The sequence below is a fragment of the Stylophora pistillata genome, chromosome 6, assembly GCF_964205215.1.
Source record: "Stylophora pistillata chromosome 6, jaStyPist1.2, whole genome shotgun sequence".
NCBI classification, from domain to species: Eukaryota; Metazoa; Cnidaria; class Anthozoa; order Scleractinia; family Pocilloporidae; genus Stylophora; species Stylophora pistillata.
Window position 1 is genome coordinate 6599465 of NC_142524.1, and position 19487 is coordinate 6618951.

Sequence of the window (19487 nt, forward strand, 5' to 3'; positions counted from 1 at the left end):
CAAAAAAACATGAAATATTTGAAATAAATATTATGCGTTGTTGTGCTTTTCAAGTCACATAAGATAACTAAAAACATGAGTAAACAAATATATGTGAATCGGATCAGAAGACCCTTCTCACTATTGCTCAAAAATTTACAACCTCACCAAAATAGGGCAATCTTGAATTAATTTTTAAATAGATTTCGTTTTCGTCTACAAACCATTTTTCTTTAATACAAATTAATGATGAAATACCTTGGCAGTGTACATGCTTCGAGCTTCCTAGAATTCAGCAACGTCAATTTTCGAACAAAACCTTCGATGAGATTCGTCGGCGCATTCGAATAAATTTATGAACTCATCGTTCGGCTGCGCAGAGCCTGGATTCCAGAATTACCTCGTCCTTGAAATACCATTAAGCCAAAAATGTTTAAACACTTGTCTCCTATTAACAAGGGCTAAGTACATGCAACCAAGGATCTTTATCGACGCGTTCACTACGAATTGAAAGCTTCAAATGGTTCCTTAACCATTTTACACGCGAATCGTCTCGTTCGCATTTGTGATCATGTGTTGCCGAAAGAATTGGCGCGAAGATTCAACCAATCAAAAGTAAGAATGATACCGATCCAGTCTCCTTCCGTGTCCTAAACCCACAACAAAATGGCGGATGATTTCCCGTACAAGGCTGAATACGCGAAGTCAAACCGTTCATCATGCAAAGCATGCAAGGGCAACATCTCAAAAGAGAGTCTGAGGCTGGCAAAGATGGTCCAGGTAAGCAGATATGTGAAAAACCTTTTTTTCGCGTGATCTGGACGAAGTAAAAGGCATCCTAACGTATGCGCAATTTTCTGCCATGGGCATGTGCGTTGTAGTCAAAGTGATTACTAAGCGCCATTGTATTGAAAGGGTTTTACTGAAACGTTCTTTTCTCGTTGTTTTTCAGTCTCCACACTTTGACGGCAAGGTGAGAAATTTAACTTTTTGAAAGTAAGGTCATATAAGAATTTTTTAATGAGTTTGACAGACTTCCTACATTTGTAGCTAGGTGAAAGTAATATACATAATTTGTGGTAGGAACATTTTTCTGAGAAGTACGCTTTGGAAGGGAAATTTTGGAACCACATTTCGTTTGGATCAATGAGCATTAAAACTTAAAGTGTAGTGTTTGTTCCTATTGGACAAATGCATGCCTGAGCTATTACATAATCTTGTTTCTATTGGTTAACAGACCCTAAACCGCAGTCGCGTGATTATCTATATATCTATCATTGTATATTAAGTTCATCAAAATTCTAATAAAGCAGTTTTGTATGGCACTTGTTTTGGGCATGCGTTACACTATAGTAGTATACATAGAACCCTAACACGCAACAACTGGCAAGAACCCCAAAAGATCTAGAACCTGCACAACTATTTTTAGCAGTTTTGAACCAGTGGCTGACCCAGGGGAAGGGTCAGAGGGGTTCTACACCTCCACCCCATCTGACTAGTTGGATTTTTTGTGATAATTTTCTGAGATAAATATTCTTGGAATAACAGTATCATGTTACTTCTCAGCTTGAAGTACTTAGAATTTACTCGTCTTAAAATATTTATTTGCTTTTTTAGGCTCTTAGAAAAATGGAATATTTTTTGTTTTTTGAATCTAGGTTTACACCCCCTCCCCATCATGATAAATTTCAAGATCCACCCCAGTTATCGCACAAAAGCAATTATTTATACAACATTTCATTGTCCTTGGTATTATAGATACCCAATTGGTTCCACTACAGTTGTTTCTTCAGAAAGATCAAAGTAAATGCTTCCAGTGACATAAGTGGTTTTGACTCCTTAAGATGGGGTGACCAGGAGAAGATCAGAGGCAATTTGAATGGGGGAGGAGAGGGTGGGCATAAGGGAACTCAACCAGCTGGTGGTGTTGCAGATGACCTTTTGGTAGAGTATGCTAAATCCAGCCGCAGTAAATGCAAAAACTGCAAGGAACAGATTGATAAGGTGAGATTTGACCTGTATTTTGCTACATTTATTATAATGTCCACATTCATTGGAATGTGGGAGATTAAGACGAGAAAACTGTTTGTCAGCTGAGCCTCTTCTATTCATTGTGATTTCAAACTGATTATTTTCTCTTATAACTTGCCCAAACTTAGTCAATGGGCATTTTATCACGTGACCATGTTAGGTTTACTGATGTCGCCATGTTGTAACTAGAACATACGCATCACACAAGTAGGAGTAACAATTGATTTTTATTGCGTATTTCACTGACTTTTATACAATCATTCATCTAAGTCGCTCTGATTTAAGTTAACATACTTGGCATAGTATCACCTATACAATTTTGCAGCATTTCCTAAAGCGGTTTTCTACTAATGCGTAGCTAAGCCATGATCAACTGCGATAAACATTGCGATAAGTGTGCAGTTACATTGGTCATGATATTGGAGCACATATTCTAACAGACCACCAAGTCACAAAAATTTTGAAATTATTTTTGATGCCAAATAGGATGTGATCACAAACGCATGAATGGTATGCACTGGACAGCTATGATAAAAATTCCACGATGAAAACCTTTCCTACCTTTTGTCATGTCAGAAAAAGAGACTTGTAACTCATTGAAAGCTTGACTTGAAAACATCTCTTTTCTGTTGTAGTTTAGAGTTTGCATTCCTGAAAGCGCTTTTTCAAATAAAACAGTCTCTTGTACTTAGGGAGAAGTTCGTCTAGCCAAAGTGAAGGAGCCCGATGTTGAATCAAGTGCTCCAGCCGGTGTTGCTATTCCTTGGTGGCATCATATTGACTGCTTTATAGAAAACCGTGAATCTTTGGAGGTCAATTCCTCTATAACAGCTGAGTCATTCACTGGATTCACTAACTTGAATAAAGAAGACAAAGACTTGTTAAAGAGCAAACTGGGAACAGTGAAAGGAAAGAAGGCTGGAAAAGGGAGCAAGAGAAAAGCACAACAAGCAGTTGATGAAACAGATGCTAAACGAACAAAGACGGCAGAGGAAGATGAATTTGAGAAAAAGTTGAAGGTCAGTACTCCTTGAATCTTTGACCCTGAAGGAATTTTTGATTCCGACTACTATGTAATATATCTTATTAACCAAGTGCGAGGGCCGTACTGGGAGAATATCGGCCCGAGGTCTTGACAGTACGGACCGAGTGCAGCGAGGTCAGTACAAAAAAGACCGAGGGCCGATATTCTTCCAACTGGTACGGTCCCGAGCAAGCTTGGTTAATAAGAGATTTATTATACGACTGAAGTTCAAAGGAACACAAGTGCGGTATCATTCGGGACCATTCGGGACAGTGCCCGGTCCAATACTTAGAGAATATTGGACCAGCAATAGAGCATTTTGATTGGTTGATTTTAGTTATTGGCCCTCTGACTGCCCGAGTCGTGGAATAATTTGTTTTACCGATGAGATAGGAGAATTTGTTGTTGTATCAGGATTACCCCCTTCAGTTGTCAGCCAGTCTCTTTTCTCACCTGTTTGTTATTTACATGCTGAAATCACACGGAGAAGTTATACCTGTTTATATGAATCACTTGTTGGAGTTTAAGGTTTTAAATTGAAGAGTATAGGCACACAAGATTTGCCCATGAACGCGTTTTTGTCAACAAACTTTGTATTTTGGGAAAGTGTCTTTAATGTCACAGTTTTGCAATCAGCATTTAGAAGGCGAAGATGCAGTAACTTTTCCAGTTTGTCAGCAATTGAATTGTTTACAAGCCATCTTTTTCTTTCACCAGGCACAAAGCAAATTGCTTTGGAAAATAAGAGATGATTTGCAGAAGAACTGCTCCTTACCAGAGCTTAGGGAAATGTTGGAAGACAATGGACTCGGTTCTCAAGGAGGGGAAAGCTCTGTAAGTTTACTGTATGCACATATGGCTGATTGTTATCTCGCATTACATTCAACAGTTTGATTTTTTTTCCTTTGTAGCTTCTTGACAGATGTGCAGATGGAATGGCATTTGGAAGACTACTTCCATGTGAGGAGTGCAAAGGAGGTGAACTTGTGTACAGGTCTGTTTGATTTGCATGTTCAGTGGAGCACGTAGTAAAGAATTAGAATTAATTATCGTAATTACGAATTCGCCTCGACTACGCACGGCGGGAAAATTAGGTCATGTGACTTATAATTTAAAAGGAACAATTTATGCTGTAACAACATTCGAAGCTGGTCATCAACGGTCGTAAACGCAAGCATCAAGATAAAGCATCGAGTTTGCTCATCAAGGGTTCCAACTACTCAGAAACACAAATTGTAAGTTACGAAACCATTTATCAGTTCGACTAAGAATATTGTAGATAATAATGTATCCCGAAATTATTTGATTTTCAGTTGACTACGACGTAACCACGGATGTAACGAGCCGTGTCTCACTCTAGTACAAATAAAACCTGGTAACATTGATCCCTGGTGGGCTAATCTTCAGAATAAGTAGCCCTTCAACCATAGGAGCGAATCACCATTATAAAAATATTCAAATATGATTTTTATGCACTGTATTTTTATGGCCATTATTGCTCACATGTTTATCTATCTGTTTTACATGAAAGCCTACTTTGAGACTGTAATTTCATCCATCTGTAATTCTCAAGGAGTCTCTTGCATACAGAAAAAAAATCCCTTCTCCTTGCATACCGGTTGTGCTAAATCTCTAAGATGAATGAAAAATTTTTTTTTGATTCTGTTGTGTAGTTTGAGCATCAAAAGAGGCTGGTGGGATAACGCAGTCAAAGAATAAATTTAGGGGACTTAGGTGGTTTATGTGATCCAAAATGAAACATTTCCAGTTGTTAGATTTGTGGAGGTTGGCTTATATGTTGTAATACAGCAAAAACAGTTTATGTCAGTTGTAACAAATAAACTACTTTCTGTGATTAAAAAAAATTGGGGTAAAATTGAAGAACAGCTCCCCAAAATACCTGTTGGCCGACTGTTCACCAACAGTTGGCCGACATAATGAAAACAAATTCAGAAACGAGTAAATAGACTGTCATCTTGGTAAGTTTGAACTTTCACAATTACCTCAAAATGAATTTCGACGAACACCACGTGACAGAGGTAAATTTCGAGTGTGAGACATTATTAGCCATATTGATCTTCATTTATATGAACTTAATGTGTAGTATTTGACTGACACATTTCATTCTGCTGAAATTAGAAGAGTTTAGTTACTTAGATTTAGCAATAAGTTAATAAGAGTAAATTTTTTCAAAGACTCGCAAAATTGCATGAGCCCATGTTTTGGTTGTGTTTCTGTTGTGTTTTCATTGTGTTTTCTGGGTTTCGTTCGCTGACAGTCAGCTGACAGATATTTTGGGGAGCTGTTCTTCAATTTTACCAAAGTTTGCAAAACACATCTTATGTCTTTTTCGCATTTTTTGTTTTGTTTGTTTGTTTGTTTAATTTTTTCTTTATTTGTCGTTTTAGGACTGAAGGATATTGTTGTACAGGCAATTTAACTGGTTGGACCAATTGCACCTTTGTAACAAAACAACCCAAGTGAGAAAAGTGGAAAATTTCAAACGAATTGAAGGAAGAATCAGACTTTTTGTGAGTGCAATGGTTTTTGCTAATATAATTTTTTTAATCAATTCCTGTCTTTCAGTATTAAGTGAAACTTTTATAGGATCACAGGTATGCTACATTTGACTATCAGCCTTGAGGTCAATTCTAACACTTGAGTGTTTTGCAGGAAGAACTTCAAGTTCAAAAAGAAAGATAGGGTATTTCCAAAAGTGCCCACTGCTCCTGCTGTTATACCATCTAAAGCTGCTATCAAATCAGAGTTGTCTTCTTCAGTGTGAGTCCCCACATCTTAGCAACTCTTTCCAGTGTTACTTTGTGTTCACAACTTTTTGTCACTCAGCTCTTGTATCGCTGCACCTAAAAATTCTCAAAGGGTCCAAGTGTGAGTCAAAATTTGTGCATCTTAATGAATTTAGCCTGGCTAATTATCCAGGGGTGTAAAGGAAAGCTGGAATCATCTTGGGATAAGCGTCCAGCATTTATGAGCTAGCTACAGTTACCGTAGTAACTTAGCCATTTGACCCTAAGGATTGACCAGCATGTAATTTCTCCTTACAATATCACCCCTGAATCACACATTAAGGTCAGGAGAATAAAGGAAATGATCACCATCTAAGGAAACTCTTGAGTTTTAAATAAATTCTCCTTGTTGGCATCCAGGAAATGCATAAAGAGCAGTTTGAAGGATATGCATACTGATGTGAGGGCATAAACTGTTAATTCAGTATTGGTAACTGCTTCCAAGAGCAAATCTAACTTCCCAGTTAGCTCAATGGATAGAGCACTGGACTGTTGTGCGGGAGGTTGAGGGTTCGAGCCCCGGCCAGACCAACACTCAAGGTCTTAAAATAATTGAGAAGAAATTGCTACCTTTCTACAACATCAAGAAATGGTTAGATATTCTAGTCTTCTCAGATAGGGATGAATAAATGAAGGTCCCGTCTCCTGCAGGGTTGGGGTAGGAGACGTTAATTTCCCACACACAAGATTACTGTGTGATGGATGTCCTCCCCTGGGGTGGGATGGGTGGGAAGGTGAGATCGATAGACTGAAGCGGCTGCCAGAGGCACCTGATATGCTGACATCTGTTCTCAGCCTTACACTGCACCCGTAATTCAGCCTCTGGGCTGCAAGTGGTCAGATATAAACTATATTCATGTTCATATTGTGTTGCCATTTTATCATATCACAGGGCTTCACCCTCAGCAGCAGCATCTGATAAGCCACTTTCCAACATGAAATTTGTTTTAATAGGCAGACTTCAACAAAGCAAGGTACATGACAAGTGTCTAATGGTTTGACTTTTGTTATTACTTGTTTCATGCTTGAGGTAGGTAGGGAGCAAGGTTGGCGTAGGGGTTAGAGTGCTCGCTTTCCACCAATGTGTCCCGGGTTCGATTCCTGGAGCCGGCGTCATAAGTGGATTGAGTTTGTTGGTTCTCTACTCTCCGGGTACTCCAGCTTTCCCCTCTCCTCAAAAACCATCATCATTTGAATTTATTTAATTTAGAGTTTATTTGCATTTACACACCACCCCACAAGCTGTTCAGCTTTAAACATTATTGTGTCTAAAGAAAGGTGTTATTATTGATATTATTATTAGGTATAGAGGTAAATATCAATGCACTGACAATTATTTGTTTTAATTGTAACTTTTTAGGAGAAAATCACCGAGGCAATAGGGGACCTTGGAGGATCAGTATTGGAGAAGGTTAATGCCCTTGTGGATTGCTGTATTAGCACTCAAGGTAAAGCAATAAAAAATACAGTGCTGTTTGGAACTGAAAGTTTGACTTTGCAAAATTACTTGCATCATTTTGTTAAGACAAAGAAGATATTTTCAAGGTTAGAGAGAAATTTATTTCTTAAGGCACTATCTTGCTTGTAGAATGCAAATTTTTACAGTGCAGTGTACTATGTTCATGTAACTCTAGTAATTGATGGCATAGCCAGCGAGAAGGCCCTTGTTATTAGCGATGCAGGAGGCATATTCCTCTGCCGTGCCCTCAGGTAGATTCGAAGACAAGTTGGGGAGAAGTTTGCTGGGAGTGTAGCACTACCAGTGAGTGGTAAATCCCTTGCAGACCTGGCTCACTTTGCTCAAGGGCTCACACAATCCTATTAACCCTTAAACTCCCATGAGTGACCAAGACAGAACTTCTCCTTACAATATCAATACAATATCCAGCAGACAAGTGATGAGAATAAAGAAAAATATCAATTGAAGGATTATAAGTTGATCAAATGGCAACTTCTCTGATGTAGCATCATCAGAATTGTATTGGAGACGATAAATATATCTTATTAACCAAGCGCAAGGGCCGCACTGGGAAAATATCGGCCCAATGTCTTGACAGTACGGATCGAGTGCAGTGAGGTCCATACAAAAAAGACCGAGGGCCAATGTTCTTCCAGTACGGTCCCGAGCAAGCTTGGTTAATAAGAGATTTATTATACGACTGAAGTTCAAAGGGATACAAGTACGGTATCATTCAGGACCATTCGGGACAGTGCCCGGTCCAATACTTAGAGAATATTGACCGGCAATAGAGCATTTTGATTGGTTGATTTTAGTTATTGGCCCTCTGACTGCCCGAGTCGTGTAATAAAGAGAATTACCAACAACATCTTGGGAGTGGAAGGGTCAATGAGGCCTTGCTCAAAGGCTACTGGAGGTGTTTATTTATGTTTTCTGTATTCTTGCAGCTGAGGTGGATAAGAAAAGTAAAAAGATGAAAGATGCTGAGAAGTATGATGTGCCAGTTGTTAGGGAAGGATATTTGGATGCTGTCAAAAAGGGTGGAGCTAAGCTGATGATTACTCAACACAGTATTGTAACTTGGGGAAATAAAAAGGTTTGCTGTTTGTCTGAAATTTATATGATAAAATTCGTAAATGGCATTTTTCTTAAAAAAGTTTGTCAAATCTGTCTGCCTAAAAACTAGTGAATGTTTAGGAAATCACTGGCTGGTATAAAGGTCTTTGTTCTGCTTATGATTTCACTTGGCCCAAATGTGTTCTCCAATTTTGGTTCACATTTATTCCTTGCTAATATTTTCTTTTGTTTCTCAAATTTTCTTTCCTGCACAAAACTCAACACTCCAAATTCCATTCTACAGTTGTGTGCTTGGTTGCCAAGCCTTTGAATGGGAGTGAGGCCAGAGATGACCTTGTTATGATACAAACCTTGCTGCCTTTCAAATGTAAATCACTTTGTTATCATGCTAACTAGATACAGGTCTCTATCACAACAAGGTCATCTTTAGCCTCACTCTGAATCAAAGGCTTGGCAACTAAGTACACAACTGTAAAATGGCCCATTAGAGCCCAGAACAGTGAACCGTTATTGGAGTCACCACTTTGATGCATCATTGATGAAAATCCTCTTTATTTGTTTAATTATTTTTTACTTATCTTTTTTATTTTTCATTTGATTTGTTTTCAAGGGTAACAGTATGGTGGATGGTTCTCTTCCTCCATCAGAAGCCAAATCAAAGTTAAAGAAAAGTGCTTCAGAAGGTACATACCCTTTTATGACTTTTATTGACTTTTTTATTATTTGAAGGATTCTCTGTAAGGCTAGGAGTGATTTAGTAGGGTTAGATTAGAAGATTCGTCACTTGCTGACGTGCAGTTGTTCGTAACTCGTGTGAAACAACTTGGTTTTGAAAGCATTCTGAAAGCACATTACAACGTCATTACAACGTTCGCGCGTGCGTAGACGTTTCACCATCGTGTCCATATTCCCCACATCTTTACGATACCCTGTCTAGCATTAGTACGATTTCGACCTGGGCTCCCTTTCATATTGCTTGTTATTTTAAATAATTTTATCAGGTGGTGGAGCTGCCAAAAAGATGAAGGTTGCCGTCAAAGGTGGAGCAGCAGTAGACCCAGAGTCAGGTATTCACCGTCCCTCTGATCAAAAGCATCTTTGATGTCTCTCTAAAGCTGATCTTTCGCAGGTCCTTTCCTCAAGGGTTGCGCGAAATAGTTCACCACTTGTCTCCGTTTCAGACTATCTTCCTTCACGCCACCTAAGACATCCCTCTCTCAATACTTGGTTTAATCCCCTCCCCCTCCCCCCTGCGAGATCCCAGTATCCATTCTCCTTGCTGTTTACCACGCATTTCTTATCATTTTAGCTGCGAGATTTTGGTGTTAGATCAATTAATTCTCACCCAATAAAAATTTCCGAATCATCGACAATTCACCCCCAGATAAGGTGACGTCAAGTTCAGGATAACAAGAAATGTGAGATATCTCGTGTTCAAATTGTTGGGAATCCATTGTGGAAACGTTCTGATTTCTGTGTTTTAGAAATGGAGGATACGTGCCATGTGCTTGAAGAGAAAGGAAATGTTTACAGTGCAACCCTCGGCCTAGTGGACATTGTCAGAGGAACAAACTCTTACTACAAATTGCAAATTCTACAAGCTGATAACGGCAAAGCGTGAGTATACTTCTTTTGATTTCTTTGGGTTAATAAATTCTTTTCATTTTTTGGAAGGAAAATATAGGGATTTAAGTTACCATCTCAACAGTAATTTCAAAGATATTGTAAAGAACTTTATGAACATATACCTGGATCTAATTGGTAGTTTTCCCTACGAGGTGTTATACATTTCCTCGAAAACACGTCAGGAGAATTTGGTTTTATATCAAGATAAAGTCCTCTGTTATAAATATATCTTATTAACCAAGCGCGAGAGCCGTACTGGGAGAAGATCGGCCCGAGGTCTTGACAGTACGGACCGAGCGCACTGAGGTCCGTACAAAAAAGACCGAGGGTCGATATTCTTCCAGTACGGTCCCGAGCAAGCTTGGTTAATAAGAGATTTATTATACGACTGAAGTTCAAAGGGACACAAGTGCGGTATCATTCGGGACCATTGGGGACAGTGCCCGGTCCAATACTTAGAGAATATTGACCGGCAATAGAGCATTTTGATTGGTTGAATTTAGTTATTGGCCCTTTGACTGCCCGAGTCGTGTAAGCGTTCTATCACAAGTGGTCCTTGCTATCTCTCAAACAAATAGATTTTATGTTGCCGTGTGTGTGTTTAGTAATAGATCAAATAGATCACAGGAAACGTTAACATGTGTTTAGAACAGATAACGTGCCACTGAATTTTGATTCCACCGGCTACTTAACTTGACACCTTTTGATTCATGTTAAAAGTTAACGAAATTTAGGAAGATTAGTGATTAATTTTCTGTCATGCAATATTTAATGAGCTGAAGTTTGCGTTCATTTGGATTGGTTGTTACTCACGATCTATTGGAAGACATACGTATCGATGAGGTAACCATTGTTCTTGATACCAGAACAGTTGAGCAAGCAGGAAGAAGTCACAAATAAAATCATTTATTTCGAGCTCAAAACATAATAAAACCAAAATGACCGCAACTGGAAAAAGAGAGTACCGAAGCCCGCGGTCTCCAGCGGCAAAACCACAAAAGGGCGGGTAAACGAATAATCTTTGAACAAATCCTTTTTGAACAACCATCAACAACATTTAACAAATGGTAAACACCACAGCGTACACTATTGAGTTATGGATGGACGCGTGAGGTTGGTAAGCACGAAAGAAGCGTAAGTGTCGCGCGAGGTGATAGCCGAGAGCGGCTCTAGCTTCTAGAGTGCTTAGCAAACCTCCCAAGTGCATCCATAACTCAATAGTGTACACTGTGGCATTTACCATTTGTTTTAAAACATAACATTGATACATAGCGCGGAAAACTAGTCTTTGCATTTGCTCACGTCAGCAGCGTACACCCATGGTGGACGCTGAATTGACCAATCCGGCAGAGCGCGCGCTTTACTTTGGTTAGGTTGTAATGTGCTATTTATCACACAAATAGACTCTATCTTACCGTGGGTCTGAACAGTAGGTGAGCACAGAAGACATGGCAATGTGGTTAGAACATCAGTGACTCACGCGGCTGCGAACGCGCATCGTGTGCCATATTTTTGTTCTCAAGACATTTTGACGACAATTGTGATCTCTTACTGGACAGACGCGCGCTCAGCAACATGGAAACAAACTGTTTGTTAAATGGAATTTCTTTTTTTCTTTTCATCTCTTTGAACGTTACAGTTGCCATCTTTTTCGGTCATGGGGAAGAGTTGGAACAACTATCGGAGGAAATAAATTAGAGGTACTTGTGGCAAAACCTGAAAGAAGTAGGAGTAACATTTGTAACAAGTTTGGAATGAAGATGCGGCTTTCTTCTGCGAGGCTTTGGTTACGGTTTTGCCCTTTCCATGAAGTGTTCGCACTTGGAAACTCAAGGATTTGCTACTAAGCCTCTGGACTCTTTGAATTTTCCTTACGAGTCAGAACACGTCGTTTGTCTCAGTTGAAATGATGTTGTAGGTCATGCAAACTTCTTGCTGTAACTCACATGTTTGTGAGTAAATCTAGAACACTTCCGGGCTGCTCTTCGATCTTTAACCTTCAAGTTAGGTTTTTTCCTTTCTTAAGTAAAAGTCGATTCCCCACCATGAATAAAATCCCTGATTTTTGCGGTGTAATGCTCACCGGAATGAGTTGGAGAACTTATTAGCGATCTAGTCAATATACTATGTTTAAACGTTTCCATCACAACTTTTTTTTTGTTTTCTGCCCTGTTTCTCGGTTTTTTGATCCCAAACGTATAAATTCTTCTTTATTGTTCTCCGTATCCCACAGAAATCTCACTGAATGGCTGTAAAATTAATCGAGTAATTCTTTCACAATCTCCAGGACAATGGATGTCGCGCAGAGTCACCCAAATTTTCTGATGTGCTTTCTTCTACTGACAACTGAAATTATTGGTGTTTTTCAGCCTTGCGGATCGCCAAGATCAGCCATTGACAAATTCATGGAACTCTATGCTGAAAAAACAGGTTTACTTCACACTGAACTTTTCTCCACATGTGTACATATTTAGATATTAACATGAAAATTTGCCCTGCCTTGTTGTTTCTGTTTAACCTGCAGGAAACAGTTGGCTAAATAGAAAGAATTTCGTCAAACGCCCAAAAAAGTTTTACCCATTGGAAATTGATTATGGACAGGTATGTGTGTAAACTTGTACCCAGATCTCTCTTTTCGGTCTCGCCCACGAGAGAGACCTGGGGACGAGTTTGTGTACTTATTTATCATTTTTGTACAGGATGACGAGGAGTTGAAGACGACCATTGCCGCCGGAAGTAAATCGTTGTTACCTATGCCTGTCCAAGAGCTTATGAAAATGATATTCGATATTGAATCTATGAAGAAGACGCTGGTAGAGTTTGAAGTGAGTGAGAATTTTAATTGTGCTTGGAATTATTTTCTTTTCATTTGGAACCACTGTAAGCACTGAGATGTATGAAAACGATTGTTGTGTGTAAAATGCGGTGAGCAAACAATTTGTCTTAGCGGAGGTTGGAAAGTAGCGAGTAACAAATGTAACATCTAAGTTTTCTTTAATCTTAAATCTTTCATTCAGATCGATTTGAAGAAAATGCCACTGGGAAAGCTAACAAGGAGACAGATTGAAAGTGCGTATTCTGTTCTGGGAGAGGCGCAGAAAGTAAGTGATATACTGTAGAGTGTTATTGTGAAAGTAGATACTATCAAAGACTGACTAATTCCCGCTGATAGTGCTCAGATGCAGATGCCCATGTAGATGCCTAGATTAACTTGAAAATTTCAATTAAATCTTCAAGTTCACCCGATGTACAATCCACTGAAACCTTCTACAACCCTTACATCGTCACCCAGTTTCCGTTCAGTTTCTCTTCAAGGGAATTTGCCTTCCTTAGAGAATAACTTCCCTCAGGCTTTCAAGTTTTTCCTTCCATTGAAGTCAATTTCAGCGTCAACAACATAACTCAAATCATTATGACCTGACAAGGCTCCCTTACAGTTGCTTAGAACGTCTTTATTTCAATTCTGCCTTAGAAATTCTGGGATGAGATCTTTAATGTTTTAAAAGATTGAACGACATTTGACGATTCAGCTGGTTGTTCTCCAGATTGCACTCGGTGCAAATTATGGCATGTTGTTTTCAATAGAGTAGTTGGTTTCATGCACTAACAAATCTTTTGATTATCTCGTGTTAGTTAATTTCAGATGGAGGTAGCAGCAATTCTCTCCTGGATGCATCAAATAGATTTTACACCCTGATCCCGCACGACTTTGGTATGAAGAAACCCCCTCTCTTGGACAACTTGGAACTAATTCAGGTAAAAATTAGTACACTTGTTTGAGATTTTTCTTCCGCTCCGAAGAATGACGGAATGCGTAAGCCTATGTGAAAAGATGAAGCAAACGCCATTTATCAAAAACAGTCTAACGTACTTTTGAGAATCCCCAAACCCGTAGCTTTCTCACACTTGCTATCTCATTTCGCCGTTGATTCAAAAGCCCCTTGTTGCAAGGAATAGGAGAGGTAACTTGTGAGGTGGCATTGATAAAGGGAAGGGTGTCTGTAAATTTTGCTTTTACCTCGCACTAATGATATTGGTAAAGGATACAATTTTCCTCAGAATTGGTAAGGTGTTGCTTGGGGCGCCACTCACAACTAACCAACACCATCGCCGTTAAAAAAACTGGCCAATCAGCTCCTCCGAACCAGTCTTGAACATTCGACTGTGAAACAATTCTTAACTTGACTCTGGCAAATAACAATAACTTCCGTTCAAATGCTCGATACGTCAGTAGCTGTTCCCGTAAGCAGTCTTTTTCCTCCCAATCGACAGGCAAAACTTTCTTTTCACTTTCCATCATCTTACTTCTGACTGTTGTTTCCTTAATTTTGCCGAAGGCTAAAGTGGGAATGTTAGACAACTTGCTCGATATTGAGGTAGCTTACAGTCTGTTAAAGAGTGGCGATGGTGACTTGGCCAAGGATCCTTTGGACGTCAATTACGAAAAATTACAAACTGACTTGGAGGTGAAAAAATTAATTAAAATACCATGAGTATATTTTGCGGAACAGGGAGCAATCATACAACGCTGTGAACCCCGGGGTTCTCCTCGCGATACTGATTTAACTTGTGGTTTAATTTAGTTATTTCTCGTTTTTGCGCAAGGTTTCCCTGAGTGTCATGGTCCTCGACCATCCACCAAACCAACACTCCCACCAAAGCCTTGAGCATGATGCTCGTATCCCTGAAACACGAGGGCTTGAGCTCTTTGTTTTTTTATATAAACAAATAATGGTTCATCACTTTACCATTCACCGTTAGTTAGTGTGGGAGGTTAACTCGGGCGCTCGAAGACAATGTAGTTAGCGGAGCCACAAACTCGGGCAGCGGAGGTCAGTATGTTCAGTTCCAATCCGGCTGGCGGCTCCTTCAAAAAATGCTTCAAAGCGTGCTCAAAACCGCCGACTTTGTAGGCTAGTGTCTAATGCTAGTTTGGACAGGGCAGCAATTTAGTTGCGTAACTTAAGAAAGGTTACGCCGGCATTGAAACTATATTCAAAAGATCTGTTCCCCTGGGTCGTTTAATTTTAAAGGATAAATCGAATTTTTTTTTTTTTTTTTTTTTTTTTTCAGGTTCTATCTAAAGATAGCAAGGAGTTTTCTTTGATTGACCAATACGTCAAAAATACTCATGCTGAGACACACCAACAGTACGAGCTTGAAATACTGGAAGTAAGATAATGTTCACTTCGTATTAATGCAATTTTCATGCGCAATAGTTAAAAACCGATTAGATATAAAGTTCTTTTTGTTTGTTATTTCTTTCATTCAAAGAGGTCTTAATTGTACGAATTCCCTTACTATAAATACCAAAGAAAGAGAGAAGAGAAGCTTAATTTAGACGGCGCTCCTTCCCAAAGTGACGCAAGGATAATCTAGTGTACGCATGGCAACTAACAAATTTCAACGGGATGAGTTTTTCTACATATGCAAATCATGTTAAAACTCATTCAAACTCAGAATTCAAAGAAAAATGTAAAAGGTGTCTGTCACGAGTATGGGACCAAAAAAAAAAAAGTCATTGAATTGTTTTGAAGTGAAATGTAAGCAGACAATTTGTTTTTCTGTCAGGTTTTCAAGGTGAATCGTCATGGCGAGAAGGAACGATTCCAGCCTTTCAAGGAACTTCACAATCGCCGCTTGTTGTGGCACGGGTCTCGCAACACAAACTACGCTGGTATTTTATCTCAAGGGCTCAGGATCGCTCCACCAGAGGCCCCTGTGGTGAGTTTTGCTTAGGCTCCTTACGCCTATCTGGTGGCGTAAATTTGAGAAATGTTGAGAGTGATTTTTCAACTGAAACCTTTGTATTAATTTGTCATATTTTCCCTTTTTTAGACAGGTTATATGTTTGGAAAAGGCGTTTACTTTGCTGGTATGTGTCAAACTTGTTATCGTGGTCGTTTTAGGCAAATTTTAGCTATCTGCGTCATCGGTATGTTTTAATTGGTTGTTTTGACAGATTCTTGGAAAGTATGCTCTACATTTTGGCCTTGATGAATAAGCAAACAATTATGACTACGAAACAGAATTTTAAAATTTATGGATAAACCGCAAAACTTTTTCTGTATCCTTTTAGTTTGCTTTTTGTGTTCACGTTCATTTTTTTCTTTCTTTCTAATGTACGCTCGCAGTACAGTTAATAAACGACTGTTTCTAGGTTTCAAAAAGTAACAAATTATTTTCGGGTTTCTTTTTTTATTGACAGATATGGTGTCTAAGGTAAGTACAGTTGTGAGGAATAATCTTGAGTAACTATACACATTTAATTTTTTGTCTTTTTGACTATTCCAAATTGATCTCCCAAGATCATAAATTATTCAAACTCGCGTTGTAAGTCTCTAGGACGTGTCGGTTTATCACGCAATAGTCGAGGATATACGGATTCCTTCGGAAACTGCAGAGACGATTATTGACAAAAAATTCAAATGACCACTTTGTTGAAAAAAACGGTACTATATACCACGTCCTATTTCAAAGCGTTCGGTTGGAACGAAGTCGATCAAATAATTGCCAGGCCTTCTGTCACTTGTGGCAGAGATGTAGAGGCGTAGAGGCCCGTAAGTAACGTTAAAATACTTTATTATGTCTAGTTTTGAAAGGAAAACTAGTTTCAGAGCGGTAAACCAGTTTTCGGTTCTTCGAGAGTGAAAGACACCCACCATGTTTTGATTTAAGCGCATTGAGTCATATAATTAAGGTGGATGTGGCATAATAAAACAGTCATGGGTTATACTAGAAGGTGGTCGACTGAAACAAGATACTATCGAGTTTTACTCTCGTTTCCGGCTTGACGTTATATTGGTATTGTTACTTTCTTTCTTTCTCTAGTCAGCAAACTACTGCCGAACCACACCCTCTAACAACGTTGGCCTGATGATGCTGTGCGAGGTCGCTTTAGGAAATATGTAAGTTTCCAGTGGTATTAAAAAGGGTATAGGAGAGAATCTAAGCATTTTGTTGGAATAAAACTTTGTCTTCTTGCTCACAGGCACGAATTGACTGCGGCCAGCTGCATATCAAAACCTCCCAAAGGGAAGCACAGCGTTAAAGGTACGTGAAATCCACCTACACATTTGGCCCTAACAGTGCATTACGACAGGCAACTAGGACATTTCCCTGCCACTGACTGCATGACTACAATACGTTTAGCTGCATATACATTCGTTGAAACGCAGTGTCTGCACGGTTGAATCTCATACTTGTTCTGTTCTGCATCTTTCCCCGCGCTTAAAAAGCTGCTCGCATCTTTTCCCGCCCTTGGCGCCAGTTTTGTCTTTTCCCGCGCTGGACACTACTTGCATCTTTTCCCGCCCTTGGTGCCGGTGCCGGTGCCGGCTTTTCCCGCGCTTAACCCGAACTGCATTCTTTTCCGCGCTTGGCGCCGGTTCCGTCTTTTCCCGCGCTTTAACCCAACTTTCATCCTTTTCCGCAAGTGACACAGGTTGCTTCTTTTCCCGCTCTTAACATTGCGAGCATCTTATTCCACGTTTGACACTGCTCGAGCACTTTGCACCAGTTACATTCGCATTGCTCTTCCCACGCGGTGAAGCAATTTTGGTTCAAGCTTCTCTTTTTTCCGACCAAATGTAATAACGCAGGCTTCTTGTTAACTGCTAAATACAGGAACTTTTTAATTTCAGGGTGCGGTAAGACTGGACCAGACCCCTCTGCGGACGTCACCCTAGAGGATGGCACGATTGTTCCAGTTGGTCAGGGATGTAACACAAATGCTACCAATTCCAGCCTCCTCTATAATGAGTATCCTTTTATTTCCAAGGTGAGCATTTGAATGAGAGCTGTTTGAAGTGAGTAACGTGAAGCCAAAACCAAAATAATCACAACAGCCAATGAGAACAAAAGAAAAACATTGCCGCGCATGGCAAAGAGAAGCCAACGGAAAAATACACAAACTGCCTAAAGCGCGGGAAAACGTGGGTGACCAAGAGTTGCCTTTGGTTTTCACATTTGCATGTGATTGGTTGAGGGTATGGCACAAGTTATCTGTACCAACGCAATCCACGTTTACCTTTAACACTCGATTAAAAATAGCTCGTGGTTGCCATAAATCGGGAAAAAGTCAGGGAAAGTAAGACTCTTAAGGTCAGGGAAATGTCAAGGATAAAGGCTGATAGTTTCGAAAGAAACTGTTTGGGGCTGCATCGGTGGGAGTAACGAAATAATTTGGATATATCAACAAAGTTGAAATGATAAATTGGCCACCGTAACGACTACAAAAGCTGACGTTTCGAGCGTTAGCTTTTCGAGCGTTAGCGTTAGCTTTTCGAAACGTCAGCTTTTGTAATCGTTACGGTGGCCAATTTACCGTTTCAACTTTGTTGATATATCCAAATGAAATGCCAAGGAATTTCACTTTGAGTCAGGGAAAATTTACATCTTTAAAAGAAGTTTGGGAAAAGTAAAATTTCAATTACAGTCTAAGTGGTTCATCTTGTCCCGAGCCTCTTCGTGATGAAAGACGGTACACATTCTTTATTACGATGTCCGTGTTACGATCCTTAACCTAAGGTTAGATATATCGTGTACGATGTTGGTCAAATTAATATCAAATATTTACTCAAGTTAAACTTCAAGTTCAAATACGGATGGTGAATGTGGTGTGTTGGTTTATCCTGCCCCTAATACTAGAGAAAAGATTTAGGAAAAAGAAAGAAGAAAGACTTTAAATCTCTAGACTTGTTCCGGTTTTAAATGAATTTGGAGAAATAAGAGTAGCTTAGTTATTGTTCAATTGTAAAACTAAAGGTTGTTAGTTATTGTTAAGGTAAGTGTTTCTTACCTTTATCTTCCCGAAGTGATTAATATGTAAGTTCTCCTTTTGATATCTATAGTTATCAGGTAGAAGTTGTTATCTCGTTCTAACATCAAATTATCAGAACTAATTTATAAGGAAAGGGGTAGCCTCTAGAGGGGAGAATTAGCAATCAGATCTTGGGCGTGAAAAGGTTAGCAAATCGCCATCAGTGGTCATATCTTAGGTTTCATGTGAGGGGAATGAGATTCTCGTTGTAGTTTAAGTGTTTTGTTCACGCGAGATGTCTTTGTCTCTGGTATTTACATAAAATCCCCCAAGGAGAGTGACTAAGACAGAGGAAGCTGGCGTCTTCTCAGAAGCATACAATTCCTCAAAATAAAACACGACAAATACTATCGTCCAGTTATCGTTTGCTGTTGTTGTGTGTTTTCTTTTAACACATCTGTTTTCCTTATCTCTGGTTATCTGTGAAGGGCATCAGAAACTGGAAAACTAGCAAAAGTTTCCTACAGAGTCAAATCTCTCCAAACCGAAAAACCGCGGAGAATAATGATTCAGATCGGGGTCAGTGAAAATTGTGAGTTCGTGGCGCCAGACAGACGATTGACTTGAACCAAAAAACCGCAATGACTGAGCCATGTCTAAAAAGAGAAGACTGAAAATAGAAGTTGAAACCACATTTGAAAAAATGGTTTTGTGGAGAGAGCG

At 39.4% G+C, this 19487-nt stretch overlaps 1 protein-coding gene across 1 annotated transcript; it reads left to right on the plus strand.

The window, feature by feature from the left end:
- Positions 1-613: 613 nt before the first annotated feature.
- LOC111340947 (poly [ADP-ribose] polymerase 1) lies at positions 614-19176 on the plus strand. The gene is given in 29 exon segments (XM_088763227.1): positions 614-759; positions 932-952; positions 1738-1983; positions 2703-3029; positions 3752-3868; positions 3946-4028; positions 5443-5565; positions 5708-5815; positions 6734-6815; positions 7202-7289; positions 8248-8396; positions 8988-9060; positions 9379-9444; positions 9862-9994; positions 11643-11703; positions 12373-12433; positions 12528-12604; positions 12703-12828; positions 13021-13104; positions 13637-13759; positions 14341-14469; positions 15077-15175; positions 15575-15727; positions 15842-15878; positions 16212-16225; positions 16835-16911; positions 16995-17056; positions 17647-17764; positions 18538-19176. Coding segments are annotated over 29 exon segments (3030 nt in total). The 5' UTR covers positions 614-645; the 3' UTR covers positions 18617-19176.
- Positions 19177-19487: the final 311 nt, after the last annotated feature.